The sequence below is a fragment of the Oryzias latipes genome, chromosome 5 (genome assembly GCF_053564925.1).
Source record: "Oryzias latipes strain Hd-rR chromosome 5, Olatipes_Hd-rR_3.1".
In the NCBI taxonomy this organism is placed as follows: Eukaryota; Metazoa; Chordata; class Actinopteri; order Beloniformes; family Adrianichthyidae; genus Oryzias; species Oryzias latipes.
Window position 1 is genome coordinate 3,623,239 of NC_136241.1, and position 24,447 is coordinate 3,647,685.

Below are 24,447 nucleotides of genomic sequence, written 5' to 3' on the forward strand. Positions count from 1 at the left end.
ACAGTTATGTTAGAGGTTAAAATAAAAAAATTAGAAACAATAAAAAGTTATGTGAGAGGTTCAGCGATGTGGCATCGCTCACAGGGAGAGTCGTTCATCCCAAGAAATAGATTCAGATGGATGGCGTTCATGTTCCGCCTTAATACCTGTGAGGTGAAACGATATGAGGAAGACGGGATTCAAACCTTTGTGATCCTTAGCCTGGAATGGACAGAAAAAACACCACATGGAACAAAACGCCATGAAGACAAACAAAGGAGAGTCTGAAATATAACTAAATAGTAAGTATTAGTTTTAAAAATGGCTTAAATAACAGGAGAAATTTGATTTAAATCTTGATCGATGTTAAGAAATGCTTTTACTTTTTAGTTACTTTTTCTAAATTTGATAACAAAATGTAATCATTTTAATGTATTAAGCCATGTATTCCTATTGAACATGAACAGACTGATGAAAACTTATAAAAATGCAAAATATATTGTTTTTTTTTCTTTAACTATCAAATTTCTCCACATATACACATAGATATTTATTGAAAACTGTGGTTTGCACTGTTTTATTGAGATTAAATAAAAAGCCCAGCACTAAACCATGCAAGTTTACCACTGATGCTGTGCTAAATATTTCATTTGTTGGAGGTTTCTCTTGAATTTTCTAGACTACTAAAACATCGCATTTCAATCATGATTTTTCTTTATGGAAAACAGGTGTCAATAAAACGAGTGTAAGTATTTTTATTTTTGTTCAAATGTACATATCCATCATCTAGAACCCCACTGACCCGCAACAAGGTCCGTTCACCCTCCTCCCCTCGAGGCGGAGGTACAGGAGTGTGAAGAGCTGGACCTCCAGACTGTCTATGGGTTGAACTCCATCATAGCTCATGAAAGTCTCTTTTGAACAGTTGTACTCAGCTGAATTTGCACCACAGCTGGTAAGCACAGAGCTTTAGTCATTCACTTATGCACAGTTTTATGTTTGGTGTGAATATTTCAACTTTAACCTCTGACAATAAGAGTCAGAGTAAACAGCAAAGTAAACATCTCATGGGAAACCTGTTTCCTTAGTCCCTCCTGGAAATGCTGACTGGAATTAAATTATGCAACACTTATGGAAAGAATGGATGTGAAAATGAAAATGCAATCCCATCTTTGCATTTTCGCCTTAATTATGTCAGAATGAACTGTGTTGAGGAAGAAAATGAAAAAGCATTTCTGTTCATCCATTTTAATTGTCAAATTAGACATTTCTAAATGAATTTTGCTACACATTTACCAGAGAACTTTTGGAAAATAAAATGTCAAAAACCATTTTCTTTATCATTTTAATTAAGTGACAGAATAAGCGGTGTTGAAGAAGAAAATGAAAAAGCATTTCTGGTTTTGACTTTTATCTTTAATTACGCTACAGAAATGCTTCCATACTAAATCCCTTTGAATATAGAAATCTAAATTCTCATTTAAAGTTCCCGGTGTACTGAACACAGTTGAATGTATGCATCATTTAGGGAAAATGTGCTTTAAATGTGACAAAAAGGATTTGTGTGGATGCAGAAGTCATCCGCGCGTGGCCCCCGCGCGTTCATCGGGTCTTTTGGTGATTCTGTTTTTTCTAAAGCAAAGGTTAAAGTGGGGGGGTCAGAGGCTGGGTCACGGCGGGGCTGTCCGGCCTCGGGTATTGTTCCATGTGGGCTCGGTGGGTGGACGCTCCGTCCTGCTGCCTGTTGTTCGGCCGCTCGGCCAATGGGAGCCCGGCTGGCGCTCAGCCCCGGTCCAATGAGAGCGGCGGGGTTCGGGCTCGCACCGAGGGTTGGGTTGTTCAATCTGCGAGGAGGACAACAAGCCGCAGCGCCGAGCGCACCGGATAGATGGATGCTGGCGACGGGAGCCGCTCCCCCGCGACCGGATCACCCCGATGAAGTGATCGATTCCGCGAAGGCCCGCCGCAGAAGCGCTCCGGTCGGCCGTTCCCCGCGGTGAGTGTCATCGGGGAGTTTGTAGCCGATTGGCGGCTGTTCGCTGGCGAGCTAAGCGCGTAGTTAACGTTAGCGACCGACAACAAGCGTTCCGTTAACTTGGATTGTCCTCGGTGAGCCGTTAGCACTTCGGCTAGTGCTAGTACTAGTTCCAGCTAAGAAGACCGAGGCGGACCGATCCGCGCCAGCAGCCGCGCGCCCCGAAGTCCTTTTCGGAGGGGATGCTAGCGCTGCTAGCCTGAAGCGCACGCGCCGGAGCTAACGCATCGCGCCGCCGGCTAAACCTGCGGCTCGCCGGGCTGCTTCAGCCCAACAAAGTTGTCGGAGGTTCCCGGAGAACGGCGCCGGCTCCGCTCTTTGTTCTGACCGGACGCGGGGACGGCGCAGGAGGTCCGCGCGTGCCGCGGAACAAACCTCCGCGTGGACAGCCCACGCGGTTCCGGCACATCAAAGCTCAGCAGCTGGAACCGATTCACAGCGCGGCACCGCCGTTTGGGCTGAGCAGCCTGATAGGAACCAGTTGCACCGACCCGGGACTTCCCGGGCCGTGCCGTGCCGTGCCGGGAGACCCAGCTCTGCCCTGCGCGGATCAGAACAGTTTAATAGTCCGGACGTCTTTGTGCGAACATGAAGACACTTCTGCTGCGAGCTGAGTTGGTTTTGTAAAAGTGTCCCCCGAGGCTCTAGAACAAACAAACACGTGGCAGAAGAAGCAGAAAACTTTATTTAAACCAGAGGAAACAACAGAAGTCCCATCACCCAACTTCAACATGTAACAAAGCAGAAAGTGTTAGAGAGGCCTGCAAAGTAACAAAGGAAATCAATGCTGTCAGGAGGTTTGGTGAAGTTTCATTCAACAATTTTATGAGAACAGGAAGGAAAGAGCTTCTGTGGCGCTCACTACAATGGGGCTTTGGGTGTTTTTAGCATGTTCTCATGACGGAGGACATGCATGTTAAGACATTAGCTGAAAATTGCATTTCTGAGTTGTTGTTTTTTTCTAAAATCAACACGTTGCACACACAAACCGCCTGTAGGCGGAAACCGATCGTAGGTTCCACAGTGAGCCACGAGCTTCCTCTCTGCTCCATTCTGATGCAGACAAACGGATCCATGAGCGGCTTGGTTTTCCTCGTCTGAGCTGGAATCTGGATCTAAACTGGACGGATGAAGAGCTCCAAAACTGCTCGCCATTTTCATTGTTGTGAGGGGCTGTAAACAAATGAGGACAGGCCTCCTCACCGCCTAAAGTACCGGCCACAACTCAGAGGTGAATTTTTTAATGAACTCCTGTCGCTCTGCAGAAACTATGTCCTAGGAAGCGACACAGGTTTTTTTTTTTAAAAATTATAGCTAAAAACAGCATCATCATAATGAAGAGAACCACTGGGAACGTTTTTAGAATAGATGAAAAGCTGATCAAGACGGACTCTAACGGGAGTCTTAGTGTGTATTCAGACTAGACACCTGTGGTTCACTCGGATAGAACCAGAGTTTTGTTCATCCAGAACAAATTTCCAGTATGAAAACACCCAAGTGGACCCTGGTGCGGGACCTATAACCACATTCTGACCCGTGTGCAGTTAGACTGAGCCCTGCTTCGCTCTGAGTGGGATGCAGGACGGAAGCAACCATGACAGTGAGACCCGGCGACTCACCAACATTCAGTCGGATGAATGCAGCGTCATACAACTTTTAAAGTGATCCACTTGCTCCTCAAGCTGTGTCATGAACACTTATCAGCCTACCTTCTTCGTCCTTGCTGCTGCAGTAACCGCCTTGCAGCCCGCCTCCACCGCACCAAACCTTCAAATTTCATTCATCTTCTTCCGTTTCTTCCCTCTTCTGGGTGACGGGGCTGCTGGAGCCTATCCCGGCCACTTGCGGGCGAAGGCAGGGGACGCCCTGGACAGGTCGGCAGTCTGTAACAGGGTCACAATCACACCCATGGACACTCACACCTAGGGGCAATTTAGAGTCACCCATGAACCTATGAAGCATGTTCTTTGAAGCCAGAGTCCCCGGAGAAAACCCACGGATACACGGGGAGAACATGCTAACTCCACATGGAAATGATGTTCTGGTCCAGGTCCTCCAGCCGGGACTTGAACCTTCTTGCTGTGAGGCAAGAGCGCTAACCACTGCACCACCATGCAGCCACATTCACAATTGGTCAGAAAATGGGACTATCCTGACAAGGATTGCTTTTACCCGCCCTCGTAATTCCCGACCAATGACTGAATAGATCTTTAGTCACATGTAGGCCTGCACGATATTAGAAAAATCTGCGATATGCGATATCAGTGTTTGAAACTGCGATGACGGTATGACTTGCGATAAATGGAAAAATAGAAAAGCAAAAATACCAATACATTTTGGTTTCAGTGTGAGTTTTATTCAAATAATTCAACACAACTTAAATTAACGCGCAAGTTTTATTCAAAAAGAAGAAAATATATTTACCATAGAACTTGCCAAAACTATGATGAATGATTACAAAAAAATTATATAGATGCCCAGGAATAAAATAGGTTGGTGTCTCCTACATTTCCATTTTACTGCAAGTGTTATTAAATAAATCAACATAACTTAAAATCCAAGTCTTTTTCAAAAAGGAGAAAAATTAAAGACCTATAGCTGTGGCCAAAACATAAATGAACAATGAAGAAAAAAGATAGAGGCCCACAACTTAAACGTGACCTAGTATGAACTAGGGCTGCACGATATGAGAAACACTTGCAATATTAGTGATCAATATTGCGATAACGATATAATTTGCAGTAAATAAACAAATAGAAAAATAAACAAAAACATCATTCCAGTTTCATTGCAACAGTTTAAAAATTATACTCCAAATGACTCTAACATAATAGGCCTCCATCTGATTGGTCAACAATGGGAAAGCGTCCATCCTATTGGTCAAAGCATAAAGGGATTTATTTTATTCGTTAAATGCTTCAAGCTGCTAGAAGATTGTTTTAGCACATTTTGGGTTTGCGATTAATTGCGATATTCGCCGTCTTTTGCGATATGCATATTGCAGAGCTGGATATTGCGATAACGATAAATTTGCGGTATATTGTGCAGGCCTAGTCACATGGTTTATTTACAAGCTTTAGTTCAAAACAGGAGTGTCTGTTTCAGGACCAGAGATGTTTTTCAGTCTTAGTCTAGCTGTTCTTCTGTGTTGGTCCAGGAGGGGATGGGTGGAGTTATCTAAGATGCTCTGCCGTTTTTGAAGCCTTCTCCTCGCCATCTCTTTCTCTAGGGCAGGGGTCTCAAACTCAATTGACCTGGGGGCCACAGAAGGCGCGGTCTAGCTGAAGGGGGGTCGCAACTTCAGTGCACACGCAACTTCTGAGTGTCTGAGAGCCAATAAATCTGTATGGAACATATACCATATTATTACTTTATTATTAACTGTTCTCTGTACAAAATGTACTGATAAAACTCTCATTCAAAGAAAATAAAATACCCAAATAAAAAAAATCAATAAGTAAGTAAATCAGTAATACATTAATGTTTAATTAGTCTTCTATATCTGCTGTTTTCTAATTTAAATGTCCGTATTAACACAGTTCAGTTAACACTGTTGAATTCTAACTATTAAACACTAAATAAGACTCCAATTCTACAGCTCTGTAAATCCATCAATGGTTCTTCTGAACACGGCTTCTCTTGTCTTCTTATTGCTTCTGGACACTTGGCAGCACTTCCTCCCAAACAGCTGAGACCCTCAGTCTGGATGAAGATGATTGTCAGTAATCTGGACTGGATTTATTGAAATTTAAGGTGGAGAAGTCAGAGAGGATGTGCTCCCAATTTTGAGTCTGAGTTGAATGTTGTTTTTTTTTTAAGTTTACTCTTTAAAACACAAATCAGTAAAGGAGAAACAAAATTCGGTAACAATTTTTGGATTTTCTTTCTTATGACTTTTTCCACATTTAAACTCTGGTTTATTTTAGAGCAGCCGGTCATCCACTCCTATATTTTCATGGTTGATTTCAAACTGTGGTTTGTAAAAGAACGGCTGCTGTTCACTGGAGATCAGAACAGATAAAAAAAAAAACTGATTGAAATTCATGTTGGTGACACCAAATAAGTGCAGACAAGACTCACAATAAGGGTGTTTCAGATCACCCAGGTGGACGCAACACTGCACAGATCACCTGGTGTGTGACGTATGTTTTTGTTTTTGCTCCAACATCACCTGTCAATCATCACAAAAATATAACCAGAAAGGGGCGGGAGCAGGGCCCCAAAAGTCATATGCCCCACTGTGATTGGTTGGTTTGTCAGCTCCGCACACAACACTGAAAAAGTGTCATTTATTAAAAGCTGGGGGGGGGGGATGCACTAACATTGAACTTCCATTTTAAGGCGGGGGCCGCAAAAAGCCAGCGGGCGGCCAGTTTGAGGCCCCTGCTCTAGGCTGTCCAGCTTTGGTCCCACCACGTCCCGGTTCTGCAGATCTGTTGGGGTGTGTGACCCTCAGTCTGCCTCTGCACGTCACAGCAGACGAGGTGGAGATAGAGAAACCAGAGCTAAAGCTAAAAGTTTTGGCCAAAATGCAGGAAGTTCTGAATATTGAGTGCTTTAAACCAGACTGTATCTTCTGTTTTTTTGCCTTCAGTTATTATTTCACTATGATCCGTTTGATTAATCACACGTCTGTTTCGGTGCTGCAGAGTTTCCCGGCTGAAGGTGGCCATGGCTGGTGGAGCGAGCCGTCCCTGCTGATCTCAGAGCTGCAGGTGGCGCTCCATCCCAAACCTCGTCGAGGCCGCCACTTTTCCAGTTGGTATCTTCCGGCCCCGTCCCTCTCTCCGTTCCCTGCGCCTCTGTTTCCTCTCACGTCCCGTCTCCCTTCAGAATGAGTTGCTGCTCGGCTGCAGGACGCGGGTCCCGCCGCTGAGGCCACATGTGCATCTGGAGAGATGGATCGCTGTAAGCACGTGGGACGCCTGCGTCTGGGTCAGGACCATTCCATCCTCAATCCGCAGAAATGGCGCTGTGTGGAATGCAGCACGACAGACTCGGTGTGGGCCTGCCTGAAGTGCTCCCACGTGGCCTGCGGCCGCTTCATGGAGGAGCACTCGCTCAAACATTTCCAGGAGTCGCAGCACCCGCTGGCCATGGAGGTGCGGGAGCTGGACGTCTTCTGCTTTGCCTGTGGAGACTATGTTCTCAATGACAATGCAGAGGGGGACCTCAAACTCCTCCGGGGGGCGCTCTCCACGGTTCGGGTCCCGGGCCGGCGCTCGCTGCGCTCCTCAACCGGCGGGGACTGCACCCCCTGGGTCGGGGAAGGCGGGCCGCAGCCGGCCATGCAGCTGGCCGTGCGCCACAGGAGGAAGGCGCTTCTGGGGAAAATGCTTCAGACGTGGATCGGCAAACACCAGGAGGTGCAGAGTCGGCGCAGAGAGAAACTGGAGGAGGCCAGGAGACAAAAGAAGGAGGTGAAACGAAGGCTGATGGAAGAACTCGGTAGTGCTCCTCCCAGAAAGAGTGCCAGGCTTCTAACTCAGGGGCCGCGGTCCACCGTCACACTCATTCCTCGCAAGTTTCGCGACCCCCCAGAACGTCTACCTCCTCCTCCTCCTCCTCCTAAGAAGCCTTCGCTCCTCGCCGTGTCCCGCAAGGCTCCTCGGAACGGCAGAGCAGCTAAACTGAGGAGGTATTACTCCACGCACGCGGCGAGCCGGCGGAGAATCGCTCCAGGCGTCACCGGCCTGCGGAACCTGGGCAACACGTGCTACATGAACTCGATATTGCAGGTGCTGAGCCACCTGCAGAAATTCAGGGAGTGCTTTCTCACTTTGGACCTGTGTGAGACCGAGGAGCTGCTGGCCAAGACCAACCACTCCCCGCCGGTGACGGGGGCTGTTGTCGGCGGCGGGAACGCACTGCTGTCGGAACGCCCTCTAGGAGCCACGGATAAGACGGGTTGCTGGAATGTTCCAATAGGGCAAAAGGAGAGCGCCCCGCCTCCCTCCAAGTCGGCGGAGTTGGTCCAACCCAAGGAGCCGCGCTGCTCCGCCCGCCAGAAGATGTCTCTGTGCCACGAGTTGCATACACTTTTCAGGGTCATGTGGTCCGGGCGGTGGTCCCTGGTGTCTCCCTTCGCCATGCTGCACTCGGTGTGGAACCTCATCCCGGCGTTCCGGGGCTACGACCAGCAGGACGCCCAGGAGTTCCTGTGCGAGCTGCTGGACAAGGTGCAGCAGGAGCTGGACACGGAGGGGTCCAAGCGCCGCATCGTCATCCCCATCACCAAGAGAAAGCTGTCAAAGCAGGTGCTCAAAGTCCTCAACACCATCTTTCACGGGCAGCTACTGAGCCAGGTGAGCGCTGAGGGTCCATTTGGGTCGTCCCACACCACATTCCCACTCCCAGCAGCTTTTGATCTGCTGTAAAGTCCTTCCCAGCTGTATTTTAATGAGGATTGTTGTTGTTTTGGGCCAAAAACCTGTGACGTTTTCTAGGACATAGTTTCTGCAGAGCGGCAGGAGTTCATCAGACATTTATCAGGACTGTAGGCACAAAGCAATTCCGCAGCTCATAACTGAGAGCTCTCTGTTTACACACTCTGCTGCTAGTTTACAGCTCCTCTCAACTCCTAGATAACGAAATAAATATAAATAAAGAAATCCTCAGTAATGCAACGTTGAGATTAATCTTTTAAATATTTGTCCTCAATCCCCTGAAAAATGCCACAAGAAGGTGTCAGAAACCTCAGAGTGAGAAGCCTTCTCACCCTCTTTGGAGAACTCACCCGTTTGCGTTCTTCCTCCAGGTGACTTGTCTGTCCTGTAAGCACAAGTCCAACACGGTGGAGCCGTTCTGGGATCTGTCCTTGGAGTTCCCGGAGCGCTACCACAGCGCAGACAAAGGCTCCGCCTCCACGGCCTTCCACCGCAGCTGCACCCTCACAGAGATGCTGTCCAAGTTCACGGAGATGGAGGCTCTGGAGGGACGCATCTACGCCTGCAACCACTGCAACAGTCAGTGCACAAAATGACCTTTGACCGGGAAAGTGTTGAGAGTTTGACATGTAACAGACAGACGGTAGCCGCGGCTCCACGTGCAAAGTGTTTAGAATTCAGCCGTGTGCATGGGGCCAGAAAAACGTTTTCCGATTATAACAAACGTGTCAGGAGAGGGCTAACACACGCTAACAACATTTAGCCTTTGATGAACATAAAATCCATGCGGGAAATGCTGCAATCTGCATCCTGGGCCCAAAGCCGCCGTGAGCTGGCGGTCCGAGCTCTGCTCAAAGACACAGTTCTACCGGGAGACCCGGTTCTCCTGAGTCCGGCAGCTCGTTCACCTAAAGCTGCGGGACGGTTCGCAGTCCGAAGACAAAGCATCCTCCCCTCCCCCCAAACACAGAGCTGTAAGTCCGGCTGCTCTGCACGGTTATGTCGGCCCACCGGCAGCCGCGCCCGCACCGCGCAGGTTCCAGACGTCAGGAGGCACGGAGCGCTCCTACCCGGTCCCCCTCCCGTGCCTCCTTCTCCAAGGAGGCACGGGAGGGGCGGGGAGCCCGCGTGGCGAGGGCGGACCGCAGAGGGCGGTCCCGTTTGCGCTCCACAGCTTTCTCTGGAGCGAAGCACCTTCTATGCATGACGTAAAACCCACGATCGGAATGAACCGTTTCCATGCACAACGAAGTGCATGGAAACGACAGCTTTAATTTTTCACAGTAATTCTATTTGTTTTAAGGGCGTAAAGCTCCTCTCTACACACTTTATCCCCTTTTTGCAGACAGACATGAAGTATCGTAGAAAAACAAGCCCAGTACTGTAAGGGGATGAAGCAGAGGGAATCATTTAAGAATTTATGTTTGTCTGCAAACATCCGTTTGTTTCCAGCATGTTCTGGGTTTTTCAGGTGAGAGCAGTTTAATGTTTGGAAGACAGAAATCTTGTAATATTGCAGCAGATATGTCAAGTTAATTCTAGCACTTCCGGGTTTTTAATGTTCCGTCCATCACTAGAATGTGTTTAGGAATGAAAGCAGGTGAAACTATCCACACACGATTTACGGAGCCGCTGCTCTCCTGAAGTGAAGGATGATGTCATCTGATGGATCATCTATGGAAAGTCTTGACCTGTCTGTGCGCGTGTGTGTGTGTGTGTGTGTGTGTGTGTGTGTTGCAGGAAGAAGAAGGAAATCCTCCCACAAACCCTTAGTTCTGTCAGAAGCCTGTAAGCAGCTTCTGATCTACCGTTTACCTCAGGTTCTACGGCTGCACCTTAAACGCTTTCGGTGAGTTTCTTGACACGTCGACCACCGGTGACGCCCACAGCGTTATCCTCACGCTAACTGGCCTTTGTTGCACGGCAGATGGTCTGGGCGGAACCACAGGGAGAAAATCGGCGTCCATGTGGCCTTTGACCAGGTTCTGAAGATCCAACCGTACTGCTGCACAGACTCGGGTCACTCTGTCCACAGGGGGGGCTACGTCTACGACCTGTCTGCTGTGGTCATGCATCACGGCAAAGGCTTCGGCTCAGGGCACTACACCGCATACTGCTTCAACACCGAGGGGGGTGAGGAAGAGTCCGGCTCCGTGTGGGAACGCCGCGGGCCCCCGCTGTGCGCTCACGTCTGTGCTCTGCCGTCCTCAGGGTTCTGGGTCCACTGCAACGACTCGGAGATGAGGGTCTGCAGCGTGGAGGAAGTGTGCAACACTCAGGCCTACATCCTCTTCTACACACAGAGGTCTGCCTAGGTGCCTCTGGCTGCCACGGCAACCTGAGGGCTGCGTTTTCCGCTGCAAAACGTTCGGTTCTCAGAAGCCACCAGTCAGGAACTTTCCAGCAGCAGAAGCCACAACGGTTCCAGCTGTTTCTCATCTTTATTTGTGAAGCAGATGCTGAAAGGCTTTTCAGAAACGAGGCCTCTGGTCTCAGGTGTTCGGCCTGAAGACGGCGGGGGCGGGTTCTGCCCCGCACGGCCGAACCCGGCGCTCCCCGTCAAGAAGCTGTTCCTGACACGGCTCCAAACGTCAGAGAGGTACTGGACTCTAATCTCTAAACTCAGATCTGAATGATGATGCCACCTGATTGGCTCTTTCCACTCTGGAGAAGCGTCACGAGTGGAGGCGGTTCCTCCTCTTCCTCGTGTCGTTGACTGTATCTGAGAACTGGACCGGGTGAGCGCGACCCTTAGAAAACAACTCCGACCACATGAAGTCGCTTCAGTCGCGGATGGCGCCATGTTGGAGCCAGATGTCATCGGTAAGCCCCGACGGGTCTAAGCTGGTCTCATTGGCTCATTGTTTCTACGGCAACCCCTCTGGCCAATCAGGAGGGAGCTTGTTGGAATTCCACACCCCTACCACTTGAAAGACCACCTACTTTTACTGCTGAGGCGTCTGATTATAACTTGCTCTGCGGCAAAATATCAGGAAAAAAGAATTAGCAAAAGAAAATCAAGAATGGTTATTCCAACCAATAGAATGTGGATTTCTCCATAGAAGTCTATGGGATCCTGTTTGGTGGGAGGGGTCCCTCAGTCCAGTTCTCACGTACAGTCGACGGTTCTTTGCTCAGATGTTCTGCTGTGACTGGATACTGTGTCTTCTGCTCCAGACTCCTGGAACCGAAGAGCTTCTGGGTCTTTTTGTGGTTTTTCTTCTCTTGGTTTCCTGTGAAAAGGTTGGAGGTTCAGACACACTGGTGTTGAAAAAAAGCTGCACTTTGGTGGAGGAGCTGCCGCTCCGGTCCTGCTGTTACGTTCAGCTCACGCGTTTCATTCAAATGGCAGCTCCTCCTGTGGTTAAGCGTCCAGACCGCTCTGAGCAGGGATCAGACGCCTGCAGAAGATGAAGAGTGAAAGAGCAGAAGCCGATCCTGAAGAATGTTGTTTTCTTCTTCTTCTACTTTTTTTTTTTTACCTTTAGTCGAGCACCCAAAAGCAATATATTGTGGATTTTTCATTTGACAGGAAATGGAGATAAAATCAGGAATTCTTCTGCTTATTCTGATGTTTTTTCTACTCTGCTGTTTCTATCGAGGTCTTTAGAATTTGCTAGCTGATCAAAAAACCGTCGTGTTTGATACGAGTCAAATGCAAACGGCATTTGTGAACTCTGTGAAAGTTGGAACAATCTAATGACGATGAATGTCTCACTTTATGGAGGTCATTTGTGGCCTTGCCACTGGCTCTGTTCCCTTTGATTTGTGTCTTGTACTGTAAGAATACATGTCATAAATGTATTGTTCGTACGGGTTTTGCCTGGCGATTAATAATAAAAACAACAAATATCCACACAGGAATCTCTTCTCTTTTTTTTTTTAGTTCATTTGTTTAAGGAGCATGTTTGTGTTGATGGATGAAATAATCCACTGGATTACCAGATGCTGGTTTGAAACCTGCTCTCCCTGTAGCTCCTCTAATGTAAATTTAATCTGGAGCAGAGCGATGCTGCTGATAAAAGAGCATTAAAAGTGAGTAATCTCTCCTGACCGTTTTCATGACCCAGCACTTTTTACTCTGCTGTCACGATTCTATGGGTCAGATCCATTTGACAAATGTGTTTCTATTTGTCCCAGAAAAAACTCAAGCTTTAGTGACAAAAACCCCCACAGCTTTCAAGTTGTGGAGCTGCTCATCTTAGAAAAGCAGCAGATTTATGTAAAAAAAAACTGTTGTAACATTTTAATGAATACATTTACTAATCAGAGATAATCTGTTGATTTTCATAGATTTTGGATCCTCCAAACCATTTCTTAAGCCTTGTGTTATCTTGTGGGGTCTTGATGACCCCACTCCCAGCGTTAGCGTGTCTCTAACGTTGGGAGGACTGACATGCAGGAAACCAGGGTTCAATTCCCGGGGGGGATGAGCAAGCAATTTAATTGGTGAGCAGTTAACACCACCCAGTGAGGGCCCTTGGGCAAGACCCTCAACGCTACTGCCTACCAGCATGAATGTGCATGAATGATCACGGTGATGGTCAGAGGGACCATGGGCGCCAACTGGCAGCCACGCCTCTACCATCACCAAGTATACATGGGGAGTGAATGAGTAATGGACACATTGTATGTATTATTTAACGTTGGGAGTTGGGTCATCTAGACCCACTAGACAGTGCTCTGAACCTTTTCTCTTCAATGATTTGTGATCTTCACTGGTGTCCATGGATTACATGAAATCTTTCCACCTTTATCCACCTTTGTCATGGTAGGGAGAACACCTCAATGGAAGGGGGGGGTCATCTAAGATAGCACAAGGGTTAAAATAGTGTTTCTGTAGGACACTTATTCAAATTCTTGTGAATCAGGAGCAGACGAAAAATGACATATGAAAAAGATTGTTTTGTGACGTAGGAAATAGATCCGGGCGGGGCCACAGTCTCCCTGCTCCACCCCATTCTGATGCATCCGCCTGCAGACGTCTTTGTTTTCCTCGTCTGAGCTGGAATCTGGATCCACGCCACAAGTCCCGCCCACAACTCAAAGGTGAATTTCTAATGAACTGCTGCTCTGCAGAAACTATGTCCTAGAAAACAACCAAATATTTTGGAATAGCGTCATAATCCTAACTGAAAGACCTCTGGGAACACTTTGACCACAGATCCAAAGATGATCACTTTAATGTCAAATGTTTCCTTTCAGTTTTAAACAAAACTCCACACATTCATTTGGTCGTATTAAAGCCAAGAAGAATCAAGTCAATTTTTTAATATATATTTCACCTCCAACTTAAAATGAACAACTTATTAAAATGTATTAATGAACACTGAAAGCTTTCTTAGTAAGATTTGGTTCATAATCTATCATAATCATAATCTATTGTTTCATTTCACTTTTCTATTGAATCAGTTATTAATGCTGGATTTATCTATCATTAAAGACCCATTAATTGGAAATGTACATGTAATTTATTCTCTCTCTTAACCCTTGTGCTATCTTGTGGGGTCCAGATGACCCCACTCCCACTGTTAATGTGCCTCCAGGCACGTTAAGGGATATTGATGACTTTTGAAACACCTGCCTGTATTTTTGGTTCATTTCAAATTATCCTAACCTTAATCAGCAGAATGTAAATGTATCCTATATTTCAACTTAAAAGCTCATTTACCTAAATTGTGTTTATTTACGACGTGAAGAGCAGCTTAATATAGGAAATAATTTATTTTACATTGTTTACTAAAACAGCAATATTCCTTTTTGCAAACTGGATATAAACTTTGACATGCCAGTCAGCAGAGAGCTCCTACAATAGTGGTTGTGACCTTGCATTGGTCGGTTCTGCATGTTTGGATGGTAGCCGTGAGTCTCTTTCTTCAGAACTGTCAGAGAAAAACCGGAAGGAGAGAGCCAGAGCGCCGAGCTCGGACCCCAACAGGACGTGAGACTACTCGGGAAAAGTGCAGCTGGAAGGTTTCTGCATGGTTTTTGACCACATGACGGCAGATACACAACACTAACGCTTGTCGTTGATGACATGTTAATAACCCATGCAAGCTGGATGCATCTTAGTGCACGTATGAGCACATGCATGAGCACGTGACATTCACGGAAAACATTGACCGGTAGTCCCCTTGGATGTGCCATGGCTTCAACATGAAGATTACAGCAGACGTGATCAGCATTTCAGAGCCATCCATAGTTGCTTTTACATTTAGAAATGGTTAAAAAAAACGTCTGTTTTTGGTGATAGCAATGCAATGAGTGGCCATCCACACCACCTATGTGGATGAGATGAGAGCCTTTCATCCTGATGGCGTTTCCCATAGAAATCCTAAAGTCTTCCTTCTTCTCCAGCTTAACTGGGCAGCAGCCACACCTCCACAAAGTCCCACTGCTTCCACAGCACGAACAGCAGCAGGGTCAGCAGCACCGTGGACGCCACGCGGGCTCTGGTCTTCATGAGCGGCGTGATGAAGTTGGCCAGCGTGGAGACGAAGACCAGCAGCACGGCCATGAGGGCCAGGATGACGTTGATGAGCTTCCCCAGCAGGGCTCGGGCGTTGGCGTTCTCCACCCCTTCCAGCTGCACCACCTGCTGCTGCTGCTGCTGCAGCTCCAGCTTGGTGATGCGGGTCAGACACGACTCCACGGCCTCCTGCGGGGACAGAGCAAGGCGCCGCCGGCACCACGGTTCAGCTCATCGCAACATTCCAACAAACCTGCTGTTTCTTAAATGTTTATTTGTTTTGAAATGTTATTAAAATACGCCGCTAACGTGAGTTTGTGTCATTTAAACGTCATCTTTCAAAGAACTGACTTTTAAATGACATAAATCAACAGCTTTAGCAGCTTTAATGCCTTTGTTTCCCTCAAAAGGTCATTTTTAATCAACCAAAGTTTATTTTTGTATCCTGATTAGCATTGCTATTAGATTCAATACACACTGTTCTCAGGAGAATAATGTCAAGAATAACTTTTATATGCATAAACCTTCATTTAATCTAGTAAAACGACAGTGATAAGTGATTAAACCCCCTGTTCCATGAGCGGTTTTCACTAAACCTCCATGAAATCATGAACGCAGCGAAGAATGCATTTATTTCATGACTGTTTCTGGGTATTAACTCCAAATGTTTGATTTCATTCGGACATTTTCAACGCCTGATGGATTGACAATGGCTGTCTAATCCAATCGAAGCTAATCTTTTTGAGAATGGGGCGTGGCCTACATATTTCAAATGATCTGTATGAGAAAAACAGATATTAGTTCATCCTGGAGGTAATTATTTGTTGGGTCCTTTTTTTCAGTTTTTAAGCAATTTCTTTACATGCTTGGTGTCATTTAAATGTAGATTAACTCATTCACTGTTAACATTATAACAAAGACGGCCATTTTTGTTTGATCTCCAATACGTTGATATCATGAATGTTCTTTCAGGCACAGCAGACTAGGCTGTGTCCAAATTCCTTCCCTATTCCCCACATAGTGCACTATATAGTGCGTTCACCATTTTGTAGTGCCGTCCGAATCTACATTTACAAAATCAAGTGCCCTAGAAATTTCCCAGAAGTCTCTGCAAAAAACCAGCGTGCATCGATCTTCGAATATAGACCACAATGCATTACGTCGGAACAATTTTTGCCCAAAAGATTTATTTAAATGTGTTTTTTTTAACAAACCATGAACGTTTATTATCTTCAGAAGACACTGGTCTTCAGTGGTCAGCTCTGAATCGGGTCGCTACAAAGCTGCAGTTTCCTCCAGGCAGGACGGGTCTGTACCTGAATGTCTCTGGCTCGCTCGTAGGACTGGTAGGCCACCTTCTCCTCCATGCTGGCCAGCTCCTGCTTCAGGTTGGACATCTCATTCTGGTGCAGCTCGGTGAGGTCGTTCAGCTGCTCCTCCAGACGCTCATACCTGAACGTGCATCGCAGCATTTTAAAGTCACCAAACATCCAAGACGTCCACATGTCCGATCATGCACAAAATGTGTCTTTTCTTCACGAGACAAACCAGCGACGGCACTTTGTGATGAATCTACTCTCACAGAAAGAAAGACATGCATTTTCATCCGCAGGTTTAGGTTTAGATTTGAATTGATTCCAGAAGCACGGAGAATGATTTTGGAAGGTTTGTCTTCCTGTTTTTGATCTTTGAGGGTTCGCTGTTGTGTTTGCGTGGACGCATCTTTGTTTACCACGGGGTTTTTGAAGCAAGCTCCCCGTGTGCCGCGGGGAATTATTCAATTTCCTCTTAGTGGAAAACATTTAGCCAGGATTGCCAGGAATATCAGCTCTATGTTCATCCAAACTGGACCAGGTTTCACACTGAGGAGTCAGGAAAATGGTAAAATGGTAAATGGGCAGCCGTGGTGCAGCGGTAGGGCGGTCGACCCATGATCGTAAGATTGCAGGTTCGATTCCCGCCTTGCATGCCCATGGGTCGAAGTGTCCTTGGGCAAGACACTGAACCCCACCTTTCCTCTGGTGGTAGGCGGGCGCCTGTGTTTGGCAGCGGAGCCGCCACCAGTGTGTGAATGTGTGTGTGACTGTAAAGCACTTTGTCCTTGTAGGAAGAAAGGTGCTATATAAGTATACACCATTTACCATTCATCCAAACTGGACCAGGTTTCACACTGAGGAGTCAGGAAAATGAAAGATCATAAAGGACTTTTTTGTGCTTGTTTGATTTGATGCTTTGAGTTGAAATTTTCTCACATGCTTTTGTGCTGTTGAGCCTTGTCATTATTATCAAGGAGTTTAAAAATCCTGCTTTGTGCAATAATACATGCATTCTACATGCATAAGGAGACTATATGAGTTTAGGACAGGGCTCTGGAACCTGAGGCTCGGCTCTTTAACCCCTTCATTGTGGCTCTTTGGCTTTAAAGGCATGAATACAGTAGTGGGTTTGCTAGTTTTGGTTCATTTGTTTTCATTGATAAAGTTTTGTGGTTGTTTTTATATTCTGATCTTCTGCTGTACAACAGTGTCTAGTTGCTGTTCAGAAGCAACATTCTTAAAATATACAGTTGCATTTACATGTGTTGATTTAAAAAAGACGGGTTCTGCACCAGTGTTGTCGTGTTTCTATTTGACAGTAGGAGGAGAAAATGGATAAAGGTGCACCACTGTCACAATGACAGAAAATGACATGTTTGATTGGATTTCTTAATAGGTTGAATGTTGTAAATCCTTCAACCCATTGTTTCTCTGTTTCTCTTTCTTTATTATAGTATCGTCCACCATTTTTTGGTGCTTAACACAATTTTTTCAGTTATTTTAACCATTCATTTATTCAAATGTTCTGCTATTTCAGCTTATTTCAGCTGTGACTTTTGATCCTTCAAATCCTTGAACTTTTCCAGATATTCCAGGATTTTTGCCTCCATTGAAATCCATGGGGAATCCTTGGTGCAGAAGCTCGCTGGTTCGAGACCCTGCGCTGGCATTTTTCACAAAAACATCTTTTTTGTTATTGTGCTGTTTTCATTTTCTGAATTTTCTTGTGGAAATGCAGCTTCAAGTTACTCTTTTGCAACGGGAGGATCTTATGTGACTCAGGGTGTATTTTATTTTGAAAGAATATTTTGAATGTAAGTGCTGCTGTCGAAAGTAGGAGAAGCTAAAATTGTTATAGGAAAAAATAACACTGCTACTATTGAAGTTATGTAAATATTTGAATGAATGGCTTAAAGACCCACTCCAATGGAAATGCTGCTTATGGTGTTTTAACATGTTCTTGTAGCATCACATTCAAATGGTTGTGAATCAGGAACCATTTGATAGTGTTTAGAGTGTTTTGTGGCGTAAAATCTACAAATTGCGGCCCGTGAGCTCCCTGTTCCACTCCATTCTGATGCATCACCTGCAGACAAACCGAACCATGAAGGTCTTCGTGTTCCTCGTTTGAGCTGGAATCTGGATCTAAACTGGACGGCTGGATAGCTCTGATATTGATCAACATTTTTTTTGCACTGCTCTTGTTAGGTTGGGGATTTGAGGGGCTGTAAACTAGCAGGTGAGCATGTGAACAAATGGATGATGGGAACTAGTGACAATCTTCTTCTGCCCAGTCCAGCTCAAAACTCAGAGGTGAATTTCTGATGAACTCCTGCCGCTCTCCACAAACTGTCTCCTAGAAAATGAAACAGGATTTTTGAATTTGGCCAATAACAGCATCATCAGAATTAAAGACCACTGCGAATGCTTTGACAGTGGATCAAAAGATGATTGGAGCGGAACTTTAATGTTCACAAAGACAGAAAAAAAGGTGTTTTTTTTCTAAAAAGTGAACTTTGTGGCTCTTTCTGGGTTTTGCTCAATAAAAAACTGGACCAAATGTCTCTTTTAGTGTTAAAGGCTACAGACCTCTGGTTTTAGGAAGATGAGAGAGCAAAGATCCTCACGAGGAATTCCAAATTAAAAAACAGCAAGCCAAGCAAAAATACAGTCCTTCAATTACCAGATGTTATATGTAATCCAGTAAACGGTCAAATCATATGAATTGCTTTTTGTTAAGCAAAAACAAAAAACATAGAACAGTTTGAATGGGATTTATATAAAGAAACCATAGACACCCCCCACCGCCGCACCTTAGGGTTCATTGAAAACTGAACGGGCCGTCACATTCTGGACCATCTTTACGGGTTTGCTGTGAATGCTGGGAGACTAGAGAGAAATGTTTTGAAGGTTGAGAAGATGAACTTTGTCCTGAAACTCCACATTCTGAACAGGAAGTAACTGGAGCCGGTTCAGTTCAGCACAGCTCCGTTTGACACCAAACACAAGTTGTTTCCTAAACCTTTTTACAGTCACCATGACAGCTGCACTGGGGAGATTTCAACCATCAGTGTGTACATAAAGTTCACAGAGCAAAGAGTAGAAGCCCATGAAGGCGGGGCTTTGGTATGATACAGTTGGCGAGCTGGCAACGACCATGGAACCAAAATAACTGACTTCCTGTTGACCCAAGACGTTTCTCAGCAAGTAGAAAAGTTTGCCAAAGAATTCCGGACAGAGGTTGTGTGTGACGGAGATGGTGTGTGTGTTCTGGTGAGGGGGGGGTCTGTACCTGTATCTCTCCTCTTGCAGACACTGCGTCATGTAGGAGTAGTCGCTCCGCAGCTGCCCCTTCATGTCCTCGATGGCGTCCTCCATGTGAGTCTGACTGGCTTTGATCTCCTGCAGCCCCTCCAGAAGAGAGTCCCAGGAACCGTGGATATGGTGGTGGTGGTGGTGTCCGTCCAGGCGGGGGCTCCCCATCACTGGTCCCAACATCCCCCCTCCTGTTCCGGCCCCCCCTGAATTGCTGCCCACAGCAGAGCCGGATGTGGCGCTGGAGCACTCGTCGTCGCTGCCGTACTTTGGGCTGGAGACCAAGGTGGCGCTGCCGCTGAGGGCGCGGGGGGTGGGCGTGTCCTCAGAGTGGCCCCCGACTCCGTCCTCGAGTGTGTCCTTCAAGTGAGTAATGTTATCAGCGCTGCCAAACTTGTTCCTGATCAGGCTGGCAAACTCTCTGGGCTTGGAGACCACAGCTGTGTGGGTGAGTGCAGAGACTCCACCCTTGACCCCTTCAACGACTCCGCCTCCAAAGCCACTGATACCAGCACGAACGTTGGCTCCCACATCCTTTAATCCCTGCTGCATGTCTCGCAGGACATCCTTGGGCTGCCGGGCAGGGCCGTTCTGCAAAGAGGAGAGAGGAAACGAAGAAGCAGAGAGGTGGTGTTTGGGTTTGAGGGTGAGGAGAACAAGTCTGCAGAGTTTTGGTGAGACACAGGTCTGTCTACCTGCATTGGTAGAAATACAGGTGGAGTCTGAAGCACATAGAACCAGACTCTCCCAGGAGACTATTTAAAAATGTCCCTTTCCAAGGTCCACTCACTGGCCACTTTCTTAAGCACACCTGTCCAACGACTCGTTCATGAACATTTCTAATCAGCCAATCTCATGGCAGCAACTCACTGCATGTAAGCGTGGTCCAGATGATCTGCTGCAGTTCAAACCCCGTATCAGAACGGAGAAGAAAAGGGATTGAAGTGACTTTGAACGTGGTTTATGGTGCCAGACAGGCTGGTCTGAGTATTTCAGAAACTGCTGATCTACTGGGACGTTCCCCCACAACCATGTATAGGGTTTACAGAGAATGGACAGAAAAAGAGAAAATATTCAGTGAGCTGCAGTTCTGTGAACAGAAATGCCTCGTTGATGCCAGAGGTCAGAGGAGAATGACCAGACTGGTTCCAGCTGATAGAAAGACAACAGAAACTCAAAGAACCACTGGTTCCAATTGAGGTCTGCAGAAGAGCATCTCTGAACGCACATGTCCAGCTTGGAGGCAGATGGACTACAGCAGCAGAAGACCACACCAGGTACCACTCCTGTCAGCTAAGAACAGGAAACTGAGGCTACAATTCACTCAGACTCACCAAAACTGGACAATAGAAGATTAGAAGAACGTCATCTGGTCTGATGAGTCTCCATGTGTAGCTGACAAATCTGCAGCAACTGTGTGATGCTGTCATGACATTATGGACCAAACTCTCTGAGGAATGTTTCCAGAACCTTGTTGAATCTATGCCACCAAGGATTAAGGCAGTTCTGAAGGTCAAAGGGGTCAAACCCAGAGCTAATAAAGTGGCCTGTGAGTGTAATCTGTGTAAAAATGGTCCATCTTACCTGCTCAATCTCCTTTAACTTCTTGTGATAGTGCTCAAGTTTCTTGTGCAAGTGTGCAATGGACTGTGCAGACTTCTGGTTCTTCTTTTCAAACACCTGCTTGATTCTGGAGGCCTGCTGTTTGTCCGCGTTATGGGCCAGCTTCAGGTACTCCGCCACGTTGTCATCGCGAGCCTCCTGCTCCACCCGGATCTGTTCTGTGACCTTCAGGATCTTCTGCTGCAGGTGCTCCAGAGCTGCACGTGTCCGCGGCGGCTCACCAGCCGCTGAGCCCTCAGCTCCACTCGCCACAACCGCAGCCGCTGTGGCCCCCGCTCCATCCGTGCTGATGTTGGTGTCAGAGCCACCATGGCTGCTGGTGGATGGTAGCCCCAGGGTCGAAACCTCACTCTTGTCCAGCTGAGGAGACATGAGCACAGGTCAGAGCCACAAAGGTCAGGCTGAAAACCAAACACTTAGGTTGTATTTTATCCAATCTTCCTTTAAACCAGAGGCCTGCATCCCTTAACCCTTGTGCTATCTTAGATGACCCCACCCTTACATTGACATGTTCTCTCTACCATGACAAAGGTGGATAAAGGTGGAAAGATTTCATGTAATCCATGGACACCAGTGAAGATCACAAATCATTGAAGAAAAAAGGTTCAGAGCACTGTCTAGTGGGTCTAGATGACCCAACTCCCAACGTTAAAGGGACTAGGATAGCACAAGGGTTAACGCTAAAAAATTCATTTGGTCCAGTTTCTTACAGAGTAAAGTCCAGCGAGAGCCAAAAACTCCTACCTCATCGTTTAAAATAAATATACATAATTTATGAATTGGTAACCATTCAGCCATTTACATTTATGAAATGTAGCTTTTAAATATTTACAATCATTAATATTATAGTGATAAAAATATTGTAATATTTTGTATACAACACTTAAAACAAGTTCCTTCTCAAAAATAAAATACACATGGTGTCAAATAAGACACAGATCTGCTGCAGCACATTTTACAGAATAAAAAATGCTAAATAATCGAGTCAAAGAGGATTTTTTCTATTATTCTGACCTCCTTTTTCTCCTTTTCCTATCATTTATAGACATGACAACATTGGTATAGAATCAAAATATCAAAAATATATGAATAAGTAACTGCAATTGTGTACTTCAGGAACTTGGTGTCTGAACAGCAACGACAGTGTTGTGCAGCAGAAGACAAGAGAACGTGGTTATCATTTTGCTCAGTTTTCTGACATGTAAAAAATCGAAACATAAATGACGTCCCTAGAGCCACAAGGGAGGAATAGAAAAGCCACCTGTGGACCACAGGTTGCTGACCCCTGCTTTTCAAATATGAGCAGACAGAAGTTATTTAATATTTAAGGCACAACATGGAAGGAAAATTTGAATTATTTTGAAGAGTAAAATGAAACTAACACGAAAGAAAATGATCACGAATTTGAAGTAATGACATAAGGCGTTTCAATAGTTTTGGATTCTTGTTCCACCAAGAGGAAATTCCAAGGCTTTCCAATCAATCCGAATGAGGTGGCAGAGAGGACAGGTAAAGGTGTGTTTGTCAGATTCTGTCTGTGTTGCCTGGATTGCTCCTTGGCTTCATTTAAAGGGTAATAAACAGGTTTTGCCAAGAAACAATCAAATTGTTGATTTAACATCTATTAAACACGCATTTCCTGCCTCTTGTGCTGTTAGCAACAACAATAAAGACTTGAAGGCTTTAAGGGGATTTTTTAGGGGTTTTCGGAGCATCTCAGTAGCAGCAAACACGTGAAAAACAAAGTGAAAGAGCTGAGCATGAACTGAAGCGGCCTGACTCATGGAGGAGCTCTAACAGCTCAGGCAGCAGAGAGCTGAGTGCAGCGGCCATCTTTATTAATTATGTGAAGCATAATTCTAGTTTCCTTCAGCAGAGCCTCAGAGCCTTACCCTAAAAACTGAAGATGACTTTTCTTATCAAATGCATGGATGGATGGAGATCTACCAGATCAGAGCTGTCCTTCTCTGAGGACAATCCTCCGGGACCTGCAGTGCCCCCCATGTGGGGGATTCCCTGCTCTGAATGCTGGGTGCAGCTGCATGGGGGGGGGGGGGGGGGGGTCTGGTTTGACTCCCCCGCCTGAAGCCAACACACCGCAATCTGACGCCTCAGAGCTGGAGCGCGCCAGCGGACGCATGACACCGACACGTCTATTTTTGCGCTGGAGCTGCGCGCCTGTGTGAGAGGAGCGAGCACGCGCGCGTTGGCTCTTCAAAGCGGGTTAGAATGGTGTCGGGGCAGATTCCAGATGAGCGCCGCGCGCGCAGATTAGTCCCGTCCTGATCTTGGGAGGGAAAGTGAGAAGCTAAGATGAGGCTTGCAGCATGGGACAGTAGGGGGGGGGGGGGGGTGTCAGCATTGGCCCAGATACCAAACACAGAGCTGGGGGGTGGGGGGTGGGTGTCATAACATGCCTGAAGTTTGTAGTGTAAAAGCACACGGACGGCGCGGCGGAGGAGAGCCGAGCTGAGATGAAGATGGAGATGGCAGAAAACAACAGGACGTGGTCTGTCTGTGGCTTCCTGGAGACACACTGTGACACGAGAGATGGATGTCAACACGCGTGGATGTGGACGCACGAGGACGACACACACGCAGCACAGCGACGACAACAAAATATTCAATCAGAAACGTTACCATACTGCTTTAATCCAATTTTTGCAGCGACATTGCAAGTGTCTGTTCGAGGCCCATCCTCCTCCTCCTCCTCCTCTCTCCCTCCTCCCTCTTTGCACACCAAGGAGCAGCCCCCCTCCTCAAATGAGTCTGCTCCCAGCAGCTATCGCGCGCGCCATCACCGCTCCGGATTCTAACGCTCCATCGTTAACGACATCAGCATCCACAGCCTGCTCCCTCTGCGCTCGTCTGTTTTCCTCCCTCTCCTTTGTGTCGTACGACCACCCCCCCCTCCTCCTCCTCCTGCCGCCTCCCTCTGCTTCACCCTCCGCCCCGCTCTCCCTCCGCATCTCTCTGTCTGCGCAAATGGGAGCAGTTCTGCCCTGTAATGGATGAGGGAGCAGCAGGACAGATGATGGAGGGAATGGACAGAAGGAGGTGGGGGGAGGCTCAGCAGAGGGAGGGAGGGAGGGTGGCTCCAGGCCTGCACCTTGAGTGCAAACAGCCTGTGTGACTGATGCCAACACACACACACACACACACAGTGACCACCTCCCTTTTCTTGTGTGCTCATCACAGAAGATGAAGGAGGAGGCGCCACCACTGAGAACTTGTTGGAGTGTCCTCTGAAGATGTCAGTGTGTGTGTGTGTGTGTGTGTGTGTGTGTGTGTGTGGGTGTGTGTGTGTGTGTGTGTGCATGTGTG

The 24,447-nt window shown here is 46.8% G+C and overlaps 2 protein-coding genes across 3 annotated transcripts; one reads left to right on the plus strand and one right to left on the minus strand.

The window, feature by feature from the left end:
• The first annotated feature begins 1,545 nt into the window (after positions 1-1,545).
• On the plus strand, positions 1,546-12,260 carry usp49 (ubiquitin specific peptidase 49). Its single transcript, XM_023954720.2, has 7 exons — positions 1,546-1,975; positions 6,664-6,772; positions 6,848-8,319; positions 8,772-8,979; positions 10,141-10,249; positions 10,328-10,533; positions 10,612-12,260. The coding sequence occupies exons 3-7, from the start codon at positions 6,913-6,915 to the stop codon at positions 10,713-10,715; spliced, it is 2,034 nt and encodes a 677-aa protein (XP_023810488.1). The 5' UTR covers positions 1,546-1,975; positions 6,664-6,772; positions 6,848-6,912; the 3' UTR covers positions 10,716-12,260.
• A 1,845-nt stretch (positions 12,261-14,105) lies between these two features.
• tmcc2 (transmembrane and coiled-coil domain family 2) lies at positions 14,106-23,900 on the minus strand. Of its 2 annotated transcripts, none has more exons than XM_004068460.4 (5): positions 23,764-23,900; positions 21,085-21,483; positions 19,478-20,091; positions 16,186-16,321; positions 14,106-15,058 (listed from the first exon to the last, which is right to left on the minus strand). In XM_004068460.4, exons 1-5 carry the CDS (start codon positions 23,764-23,766, stop codon positions 14,759-14,761), a joined length of 1,452 nt encoding a protein of 483 aa, XP_004068508.1. In that variant the 5' UTR covers positions 23,767-23,900; the 3' UTR covers positions 14,106-14,758. The 2 variants fall into 2 exon arrangements, with proteins under 2 accessions (XP_004068508.1, XP_078802976.1); XM_078946850.1 differs by lacking the exon at positions 23,764-23,900 and adding an exon at positions 23,016-23,496.
• Positions 23,901-24,447: the final 547 nt, after the last annotated feature.

What these genes read in the sequence shown, in the direction of transcription:
- usp49 (XM_023954720.2), top strand. Translation starts at nt 6,913, where the DNA reads ATGGATCGCTGTAAGCACGTGGGACGCCTGCGTCTGGGTCAGGACCAT. An exon ending in ACGGGCAGCTACTGAGCCAG is followed by an intron (nt 8,320 to 8,771) that starts GTGAGCGCTGAG and finishes TTCTTCCTCCAG; the next exon opens with GTGACTTGTCTGTCCTGTAA. An exon ending in CGCCTGCAACCACTGCAACA is followed by an intron (nt 8,980 to 10,140) that starts GTCAGTGCACAA and finishes TGTGTGTTGCAG; the next exon opens with GAAGAAGAAGGAAATCCTCC.
- tmcc2 (XM_004068460.4), bottom strand. An exon ending in AGTTAAAGGAGATTGAGCAG is followed by an intron (nt 20,092 to 21,084) that starts GTAAGATGGACC and finishes TCCTCTTTGCAG; the next exon opens with AACGGCCCTGCCCGGCAGCC. An exon ending in CTGCAAGAGGAGAGATACAG is followed by an intron (nt 16,322 to 19,477) that starts GTACAGACCCCC and finishes ATGCACGTTCAG; the next exon opens with GTATGAGCGTCTGGAGGAGC.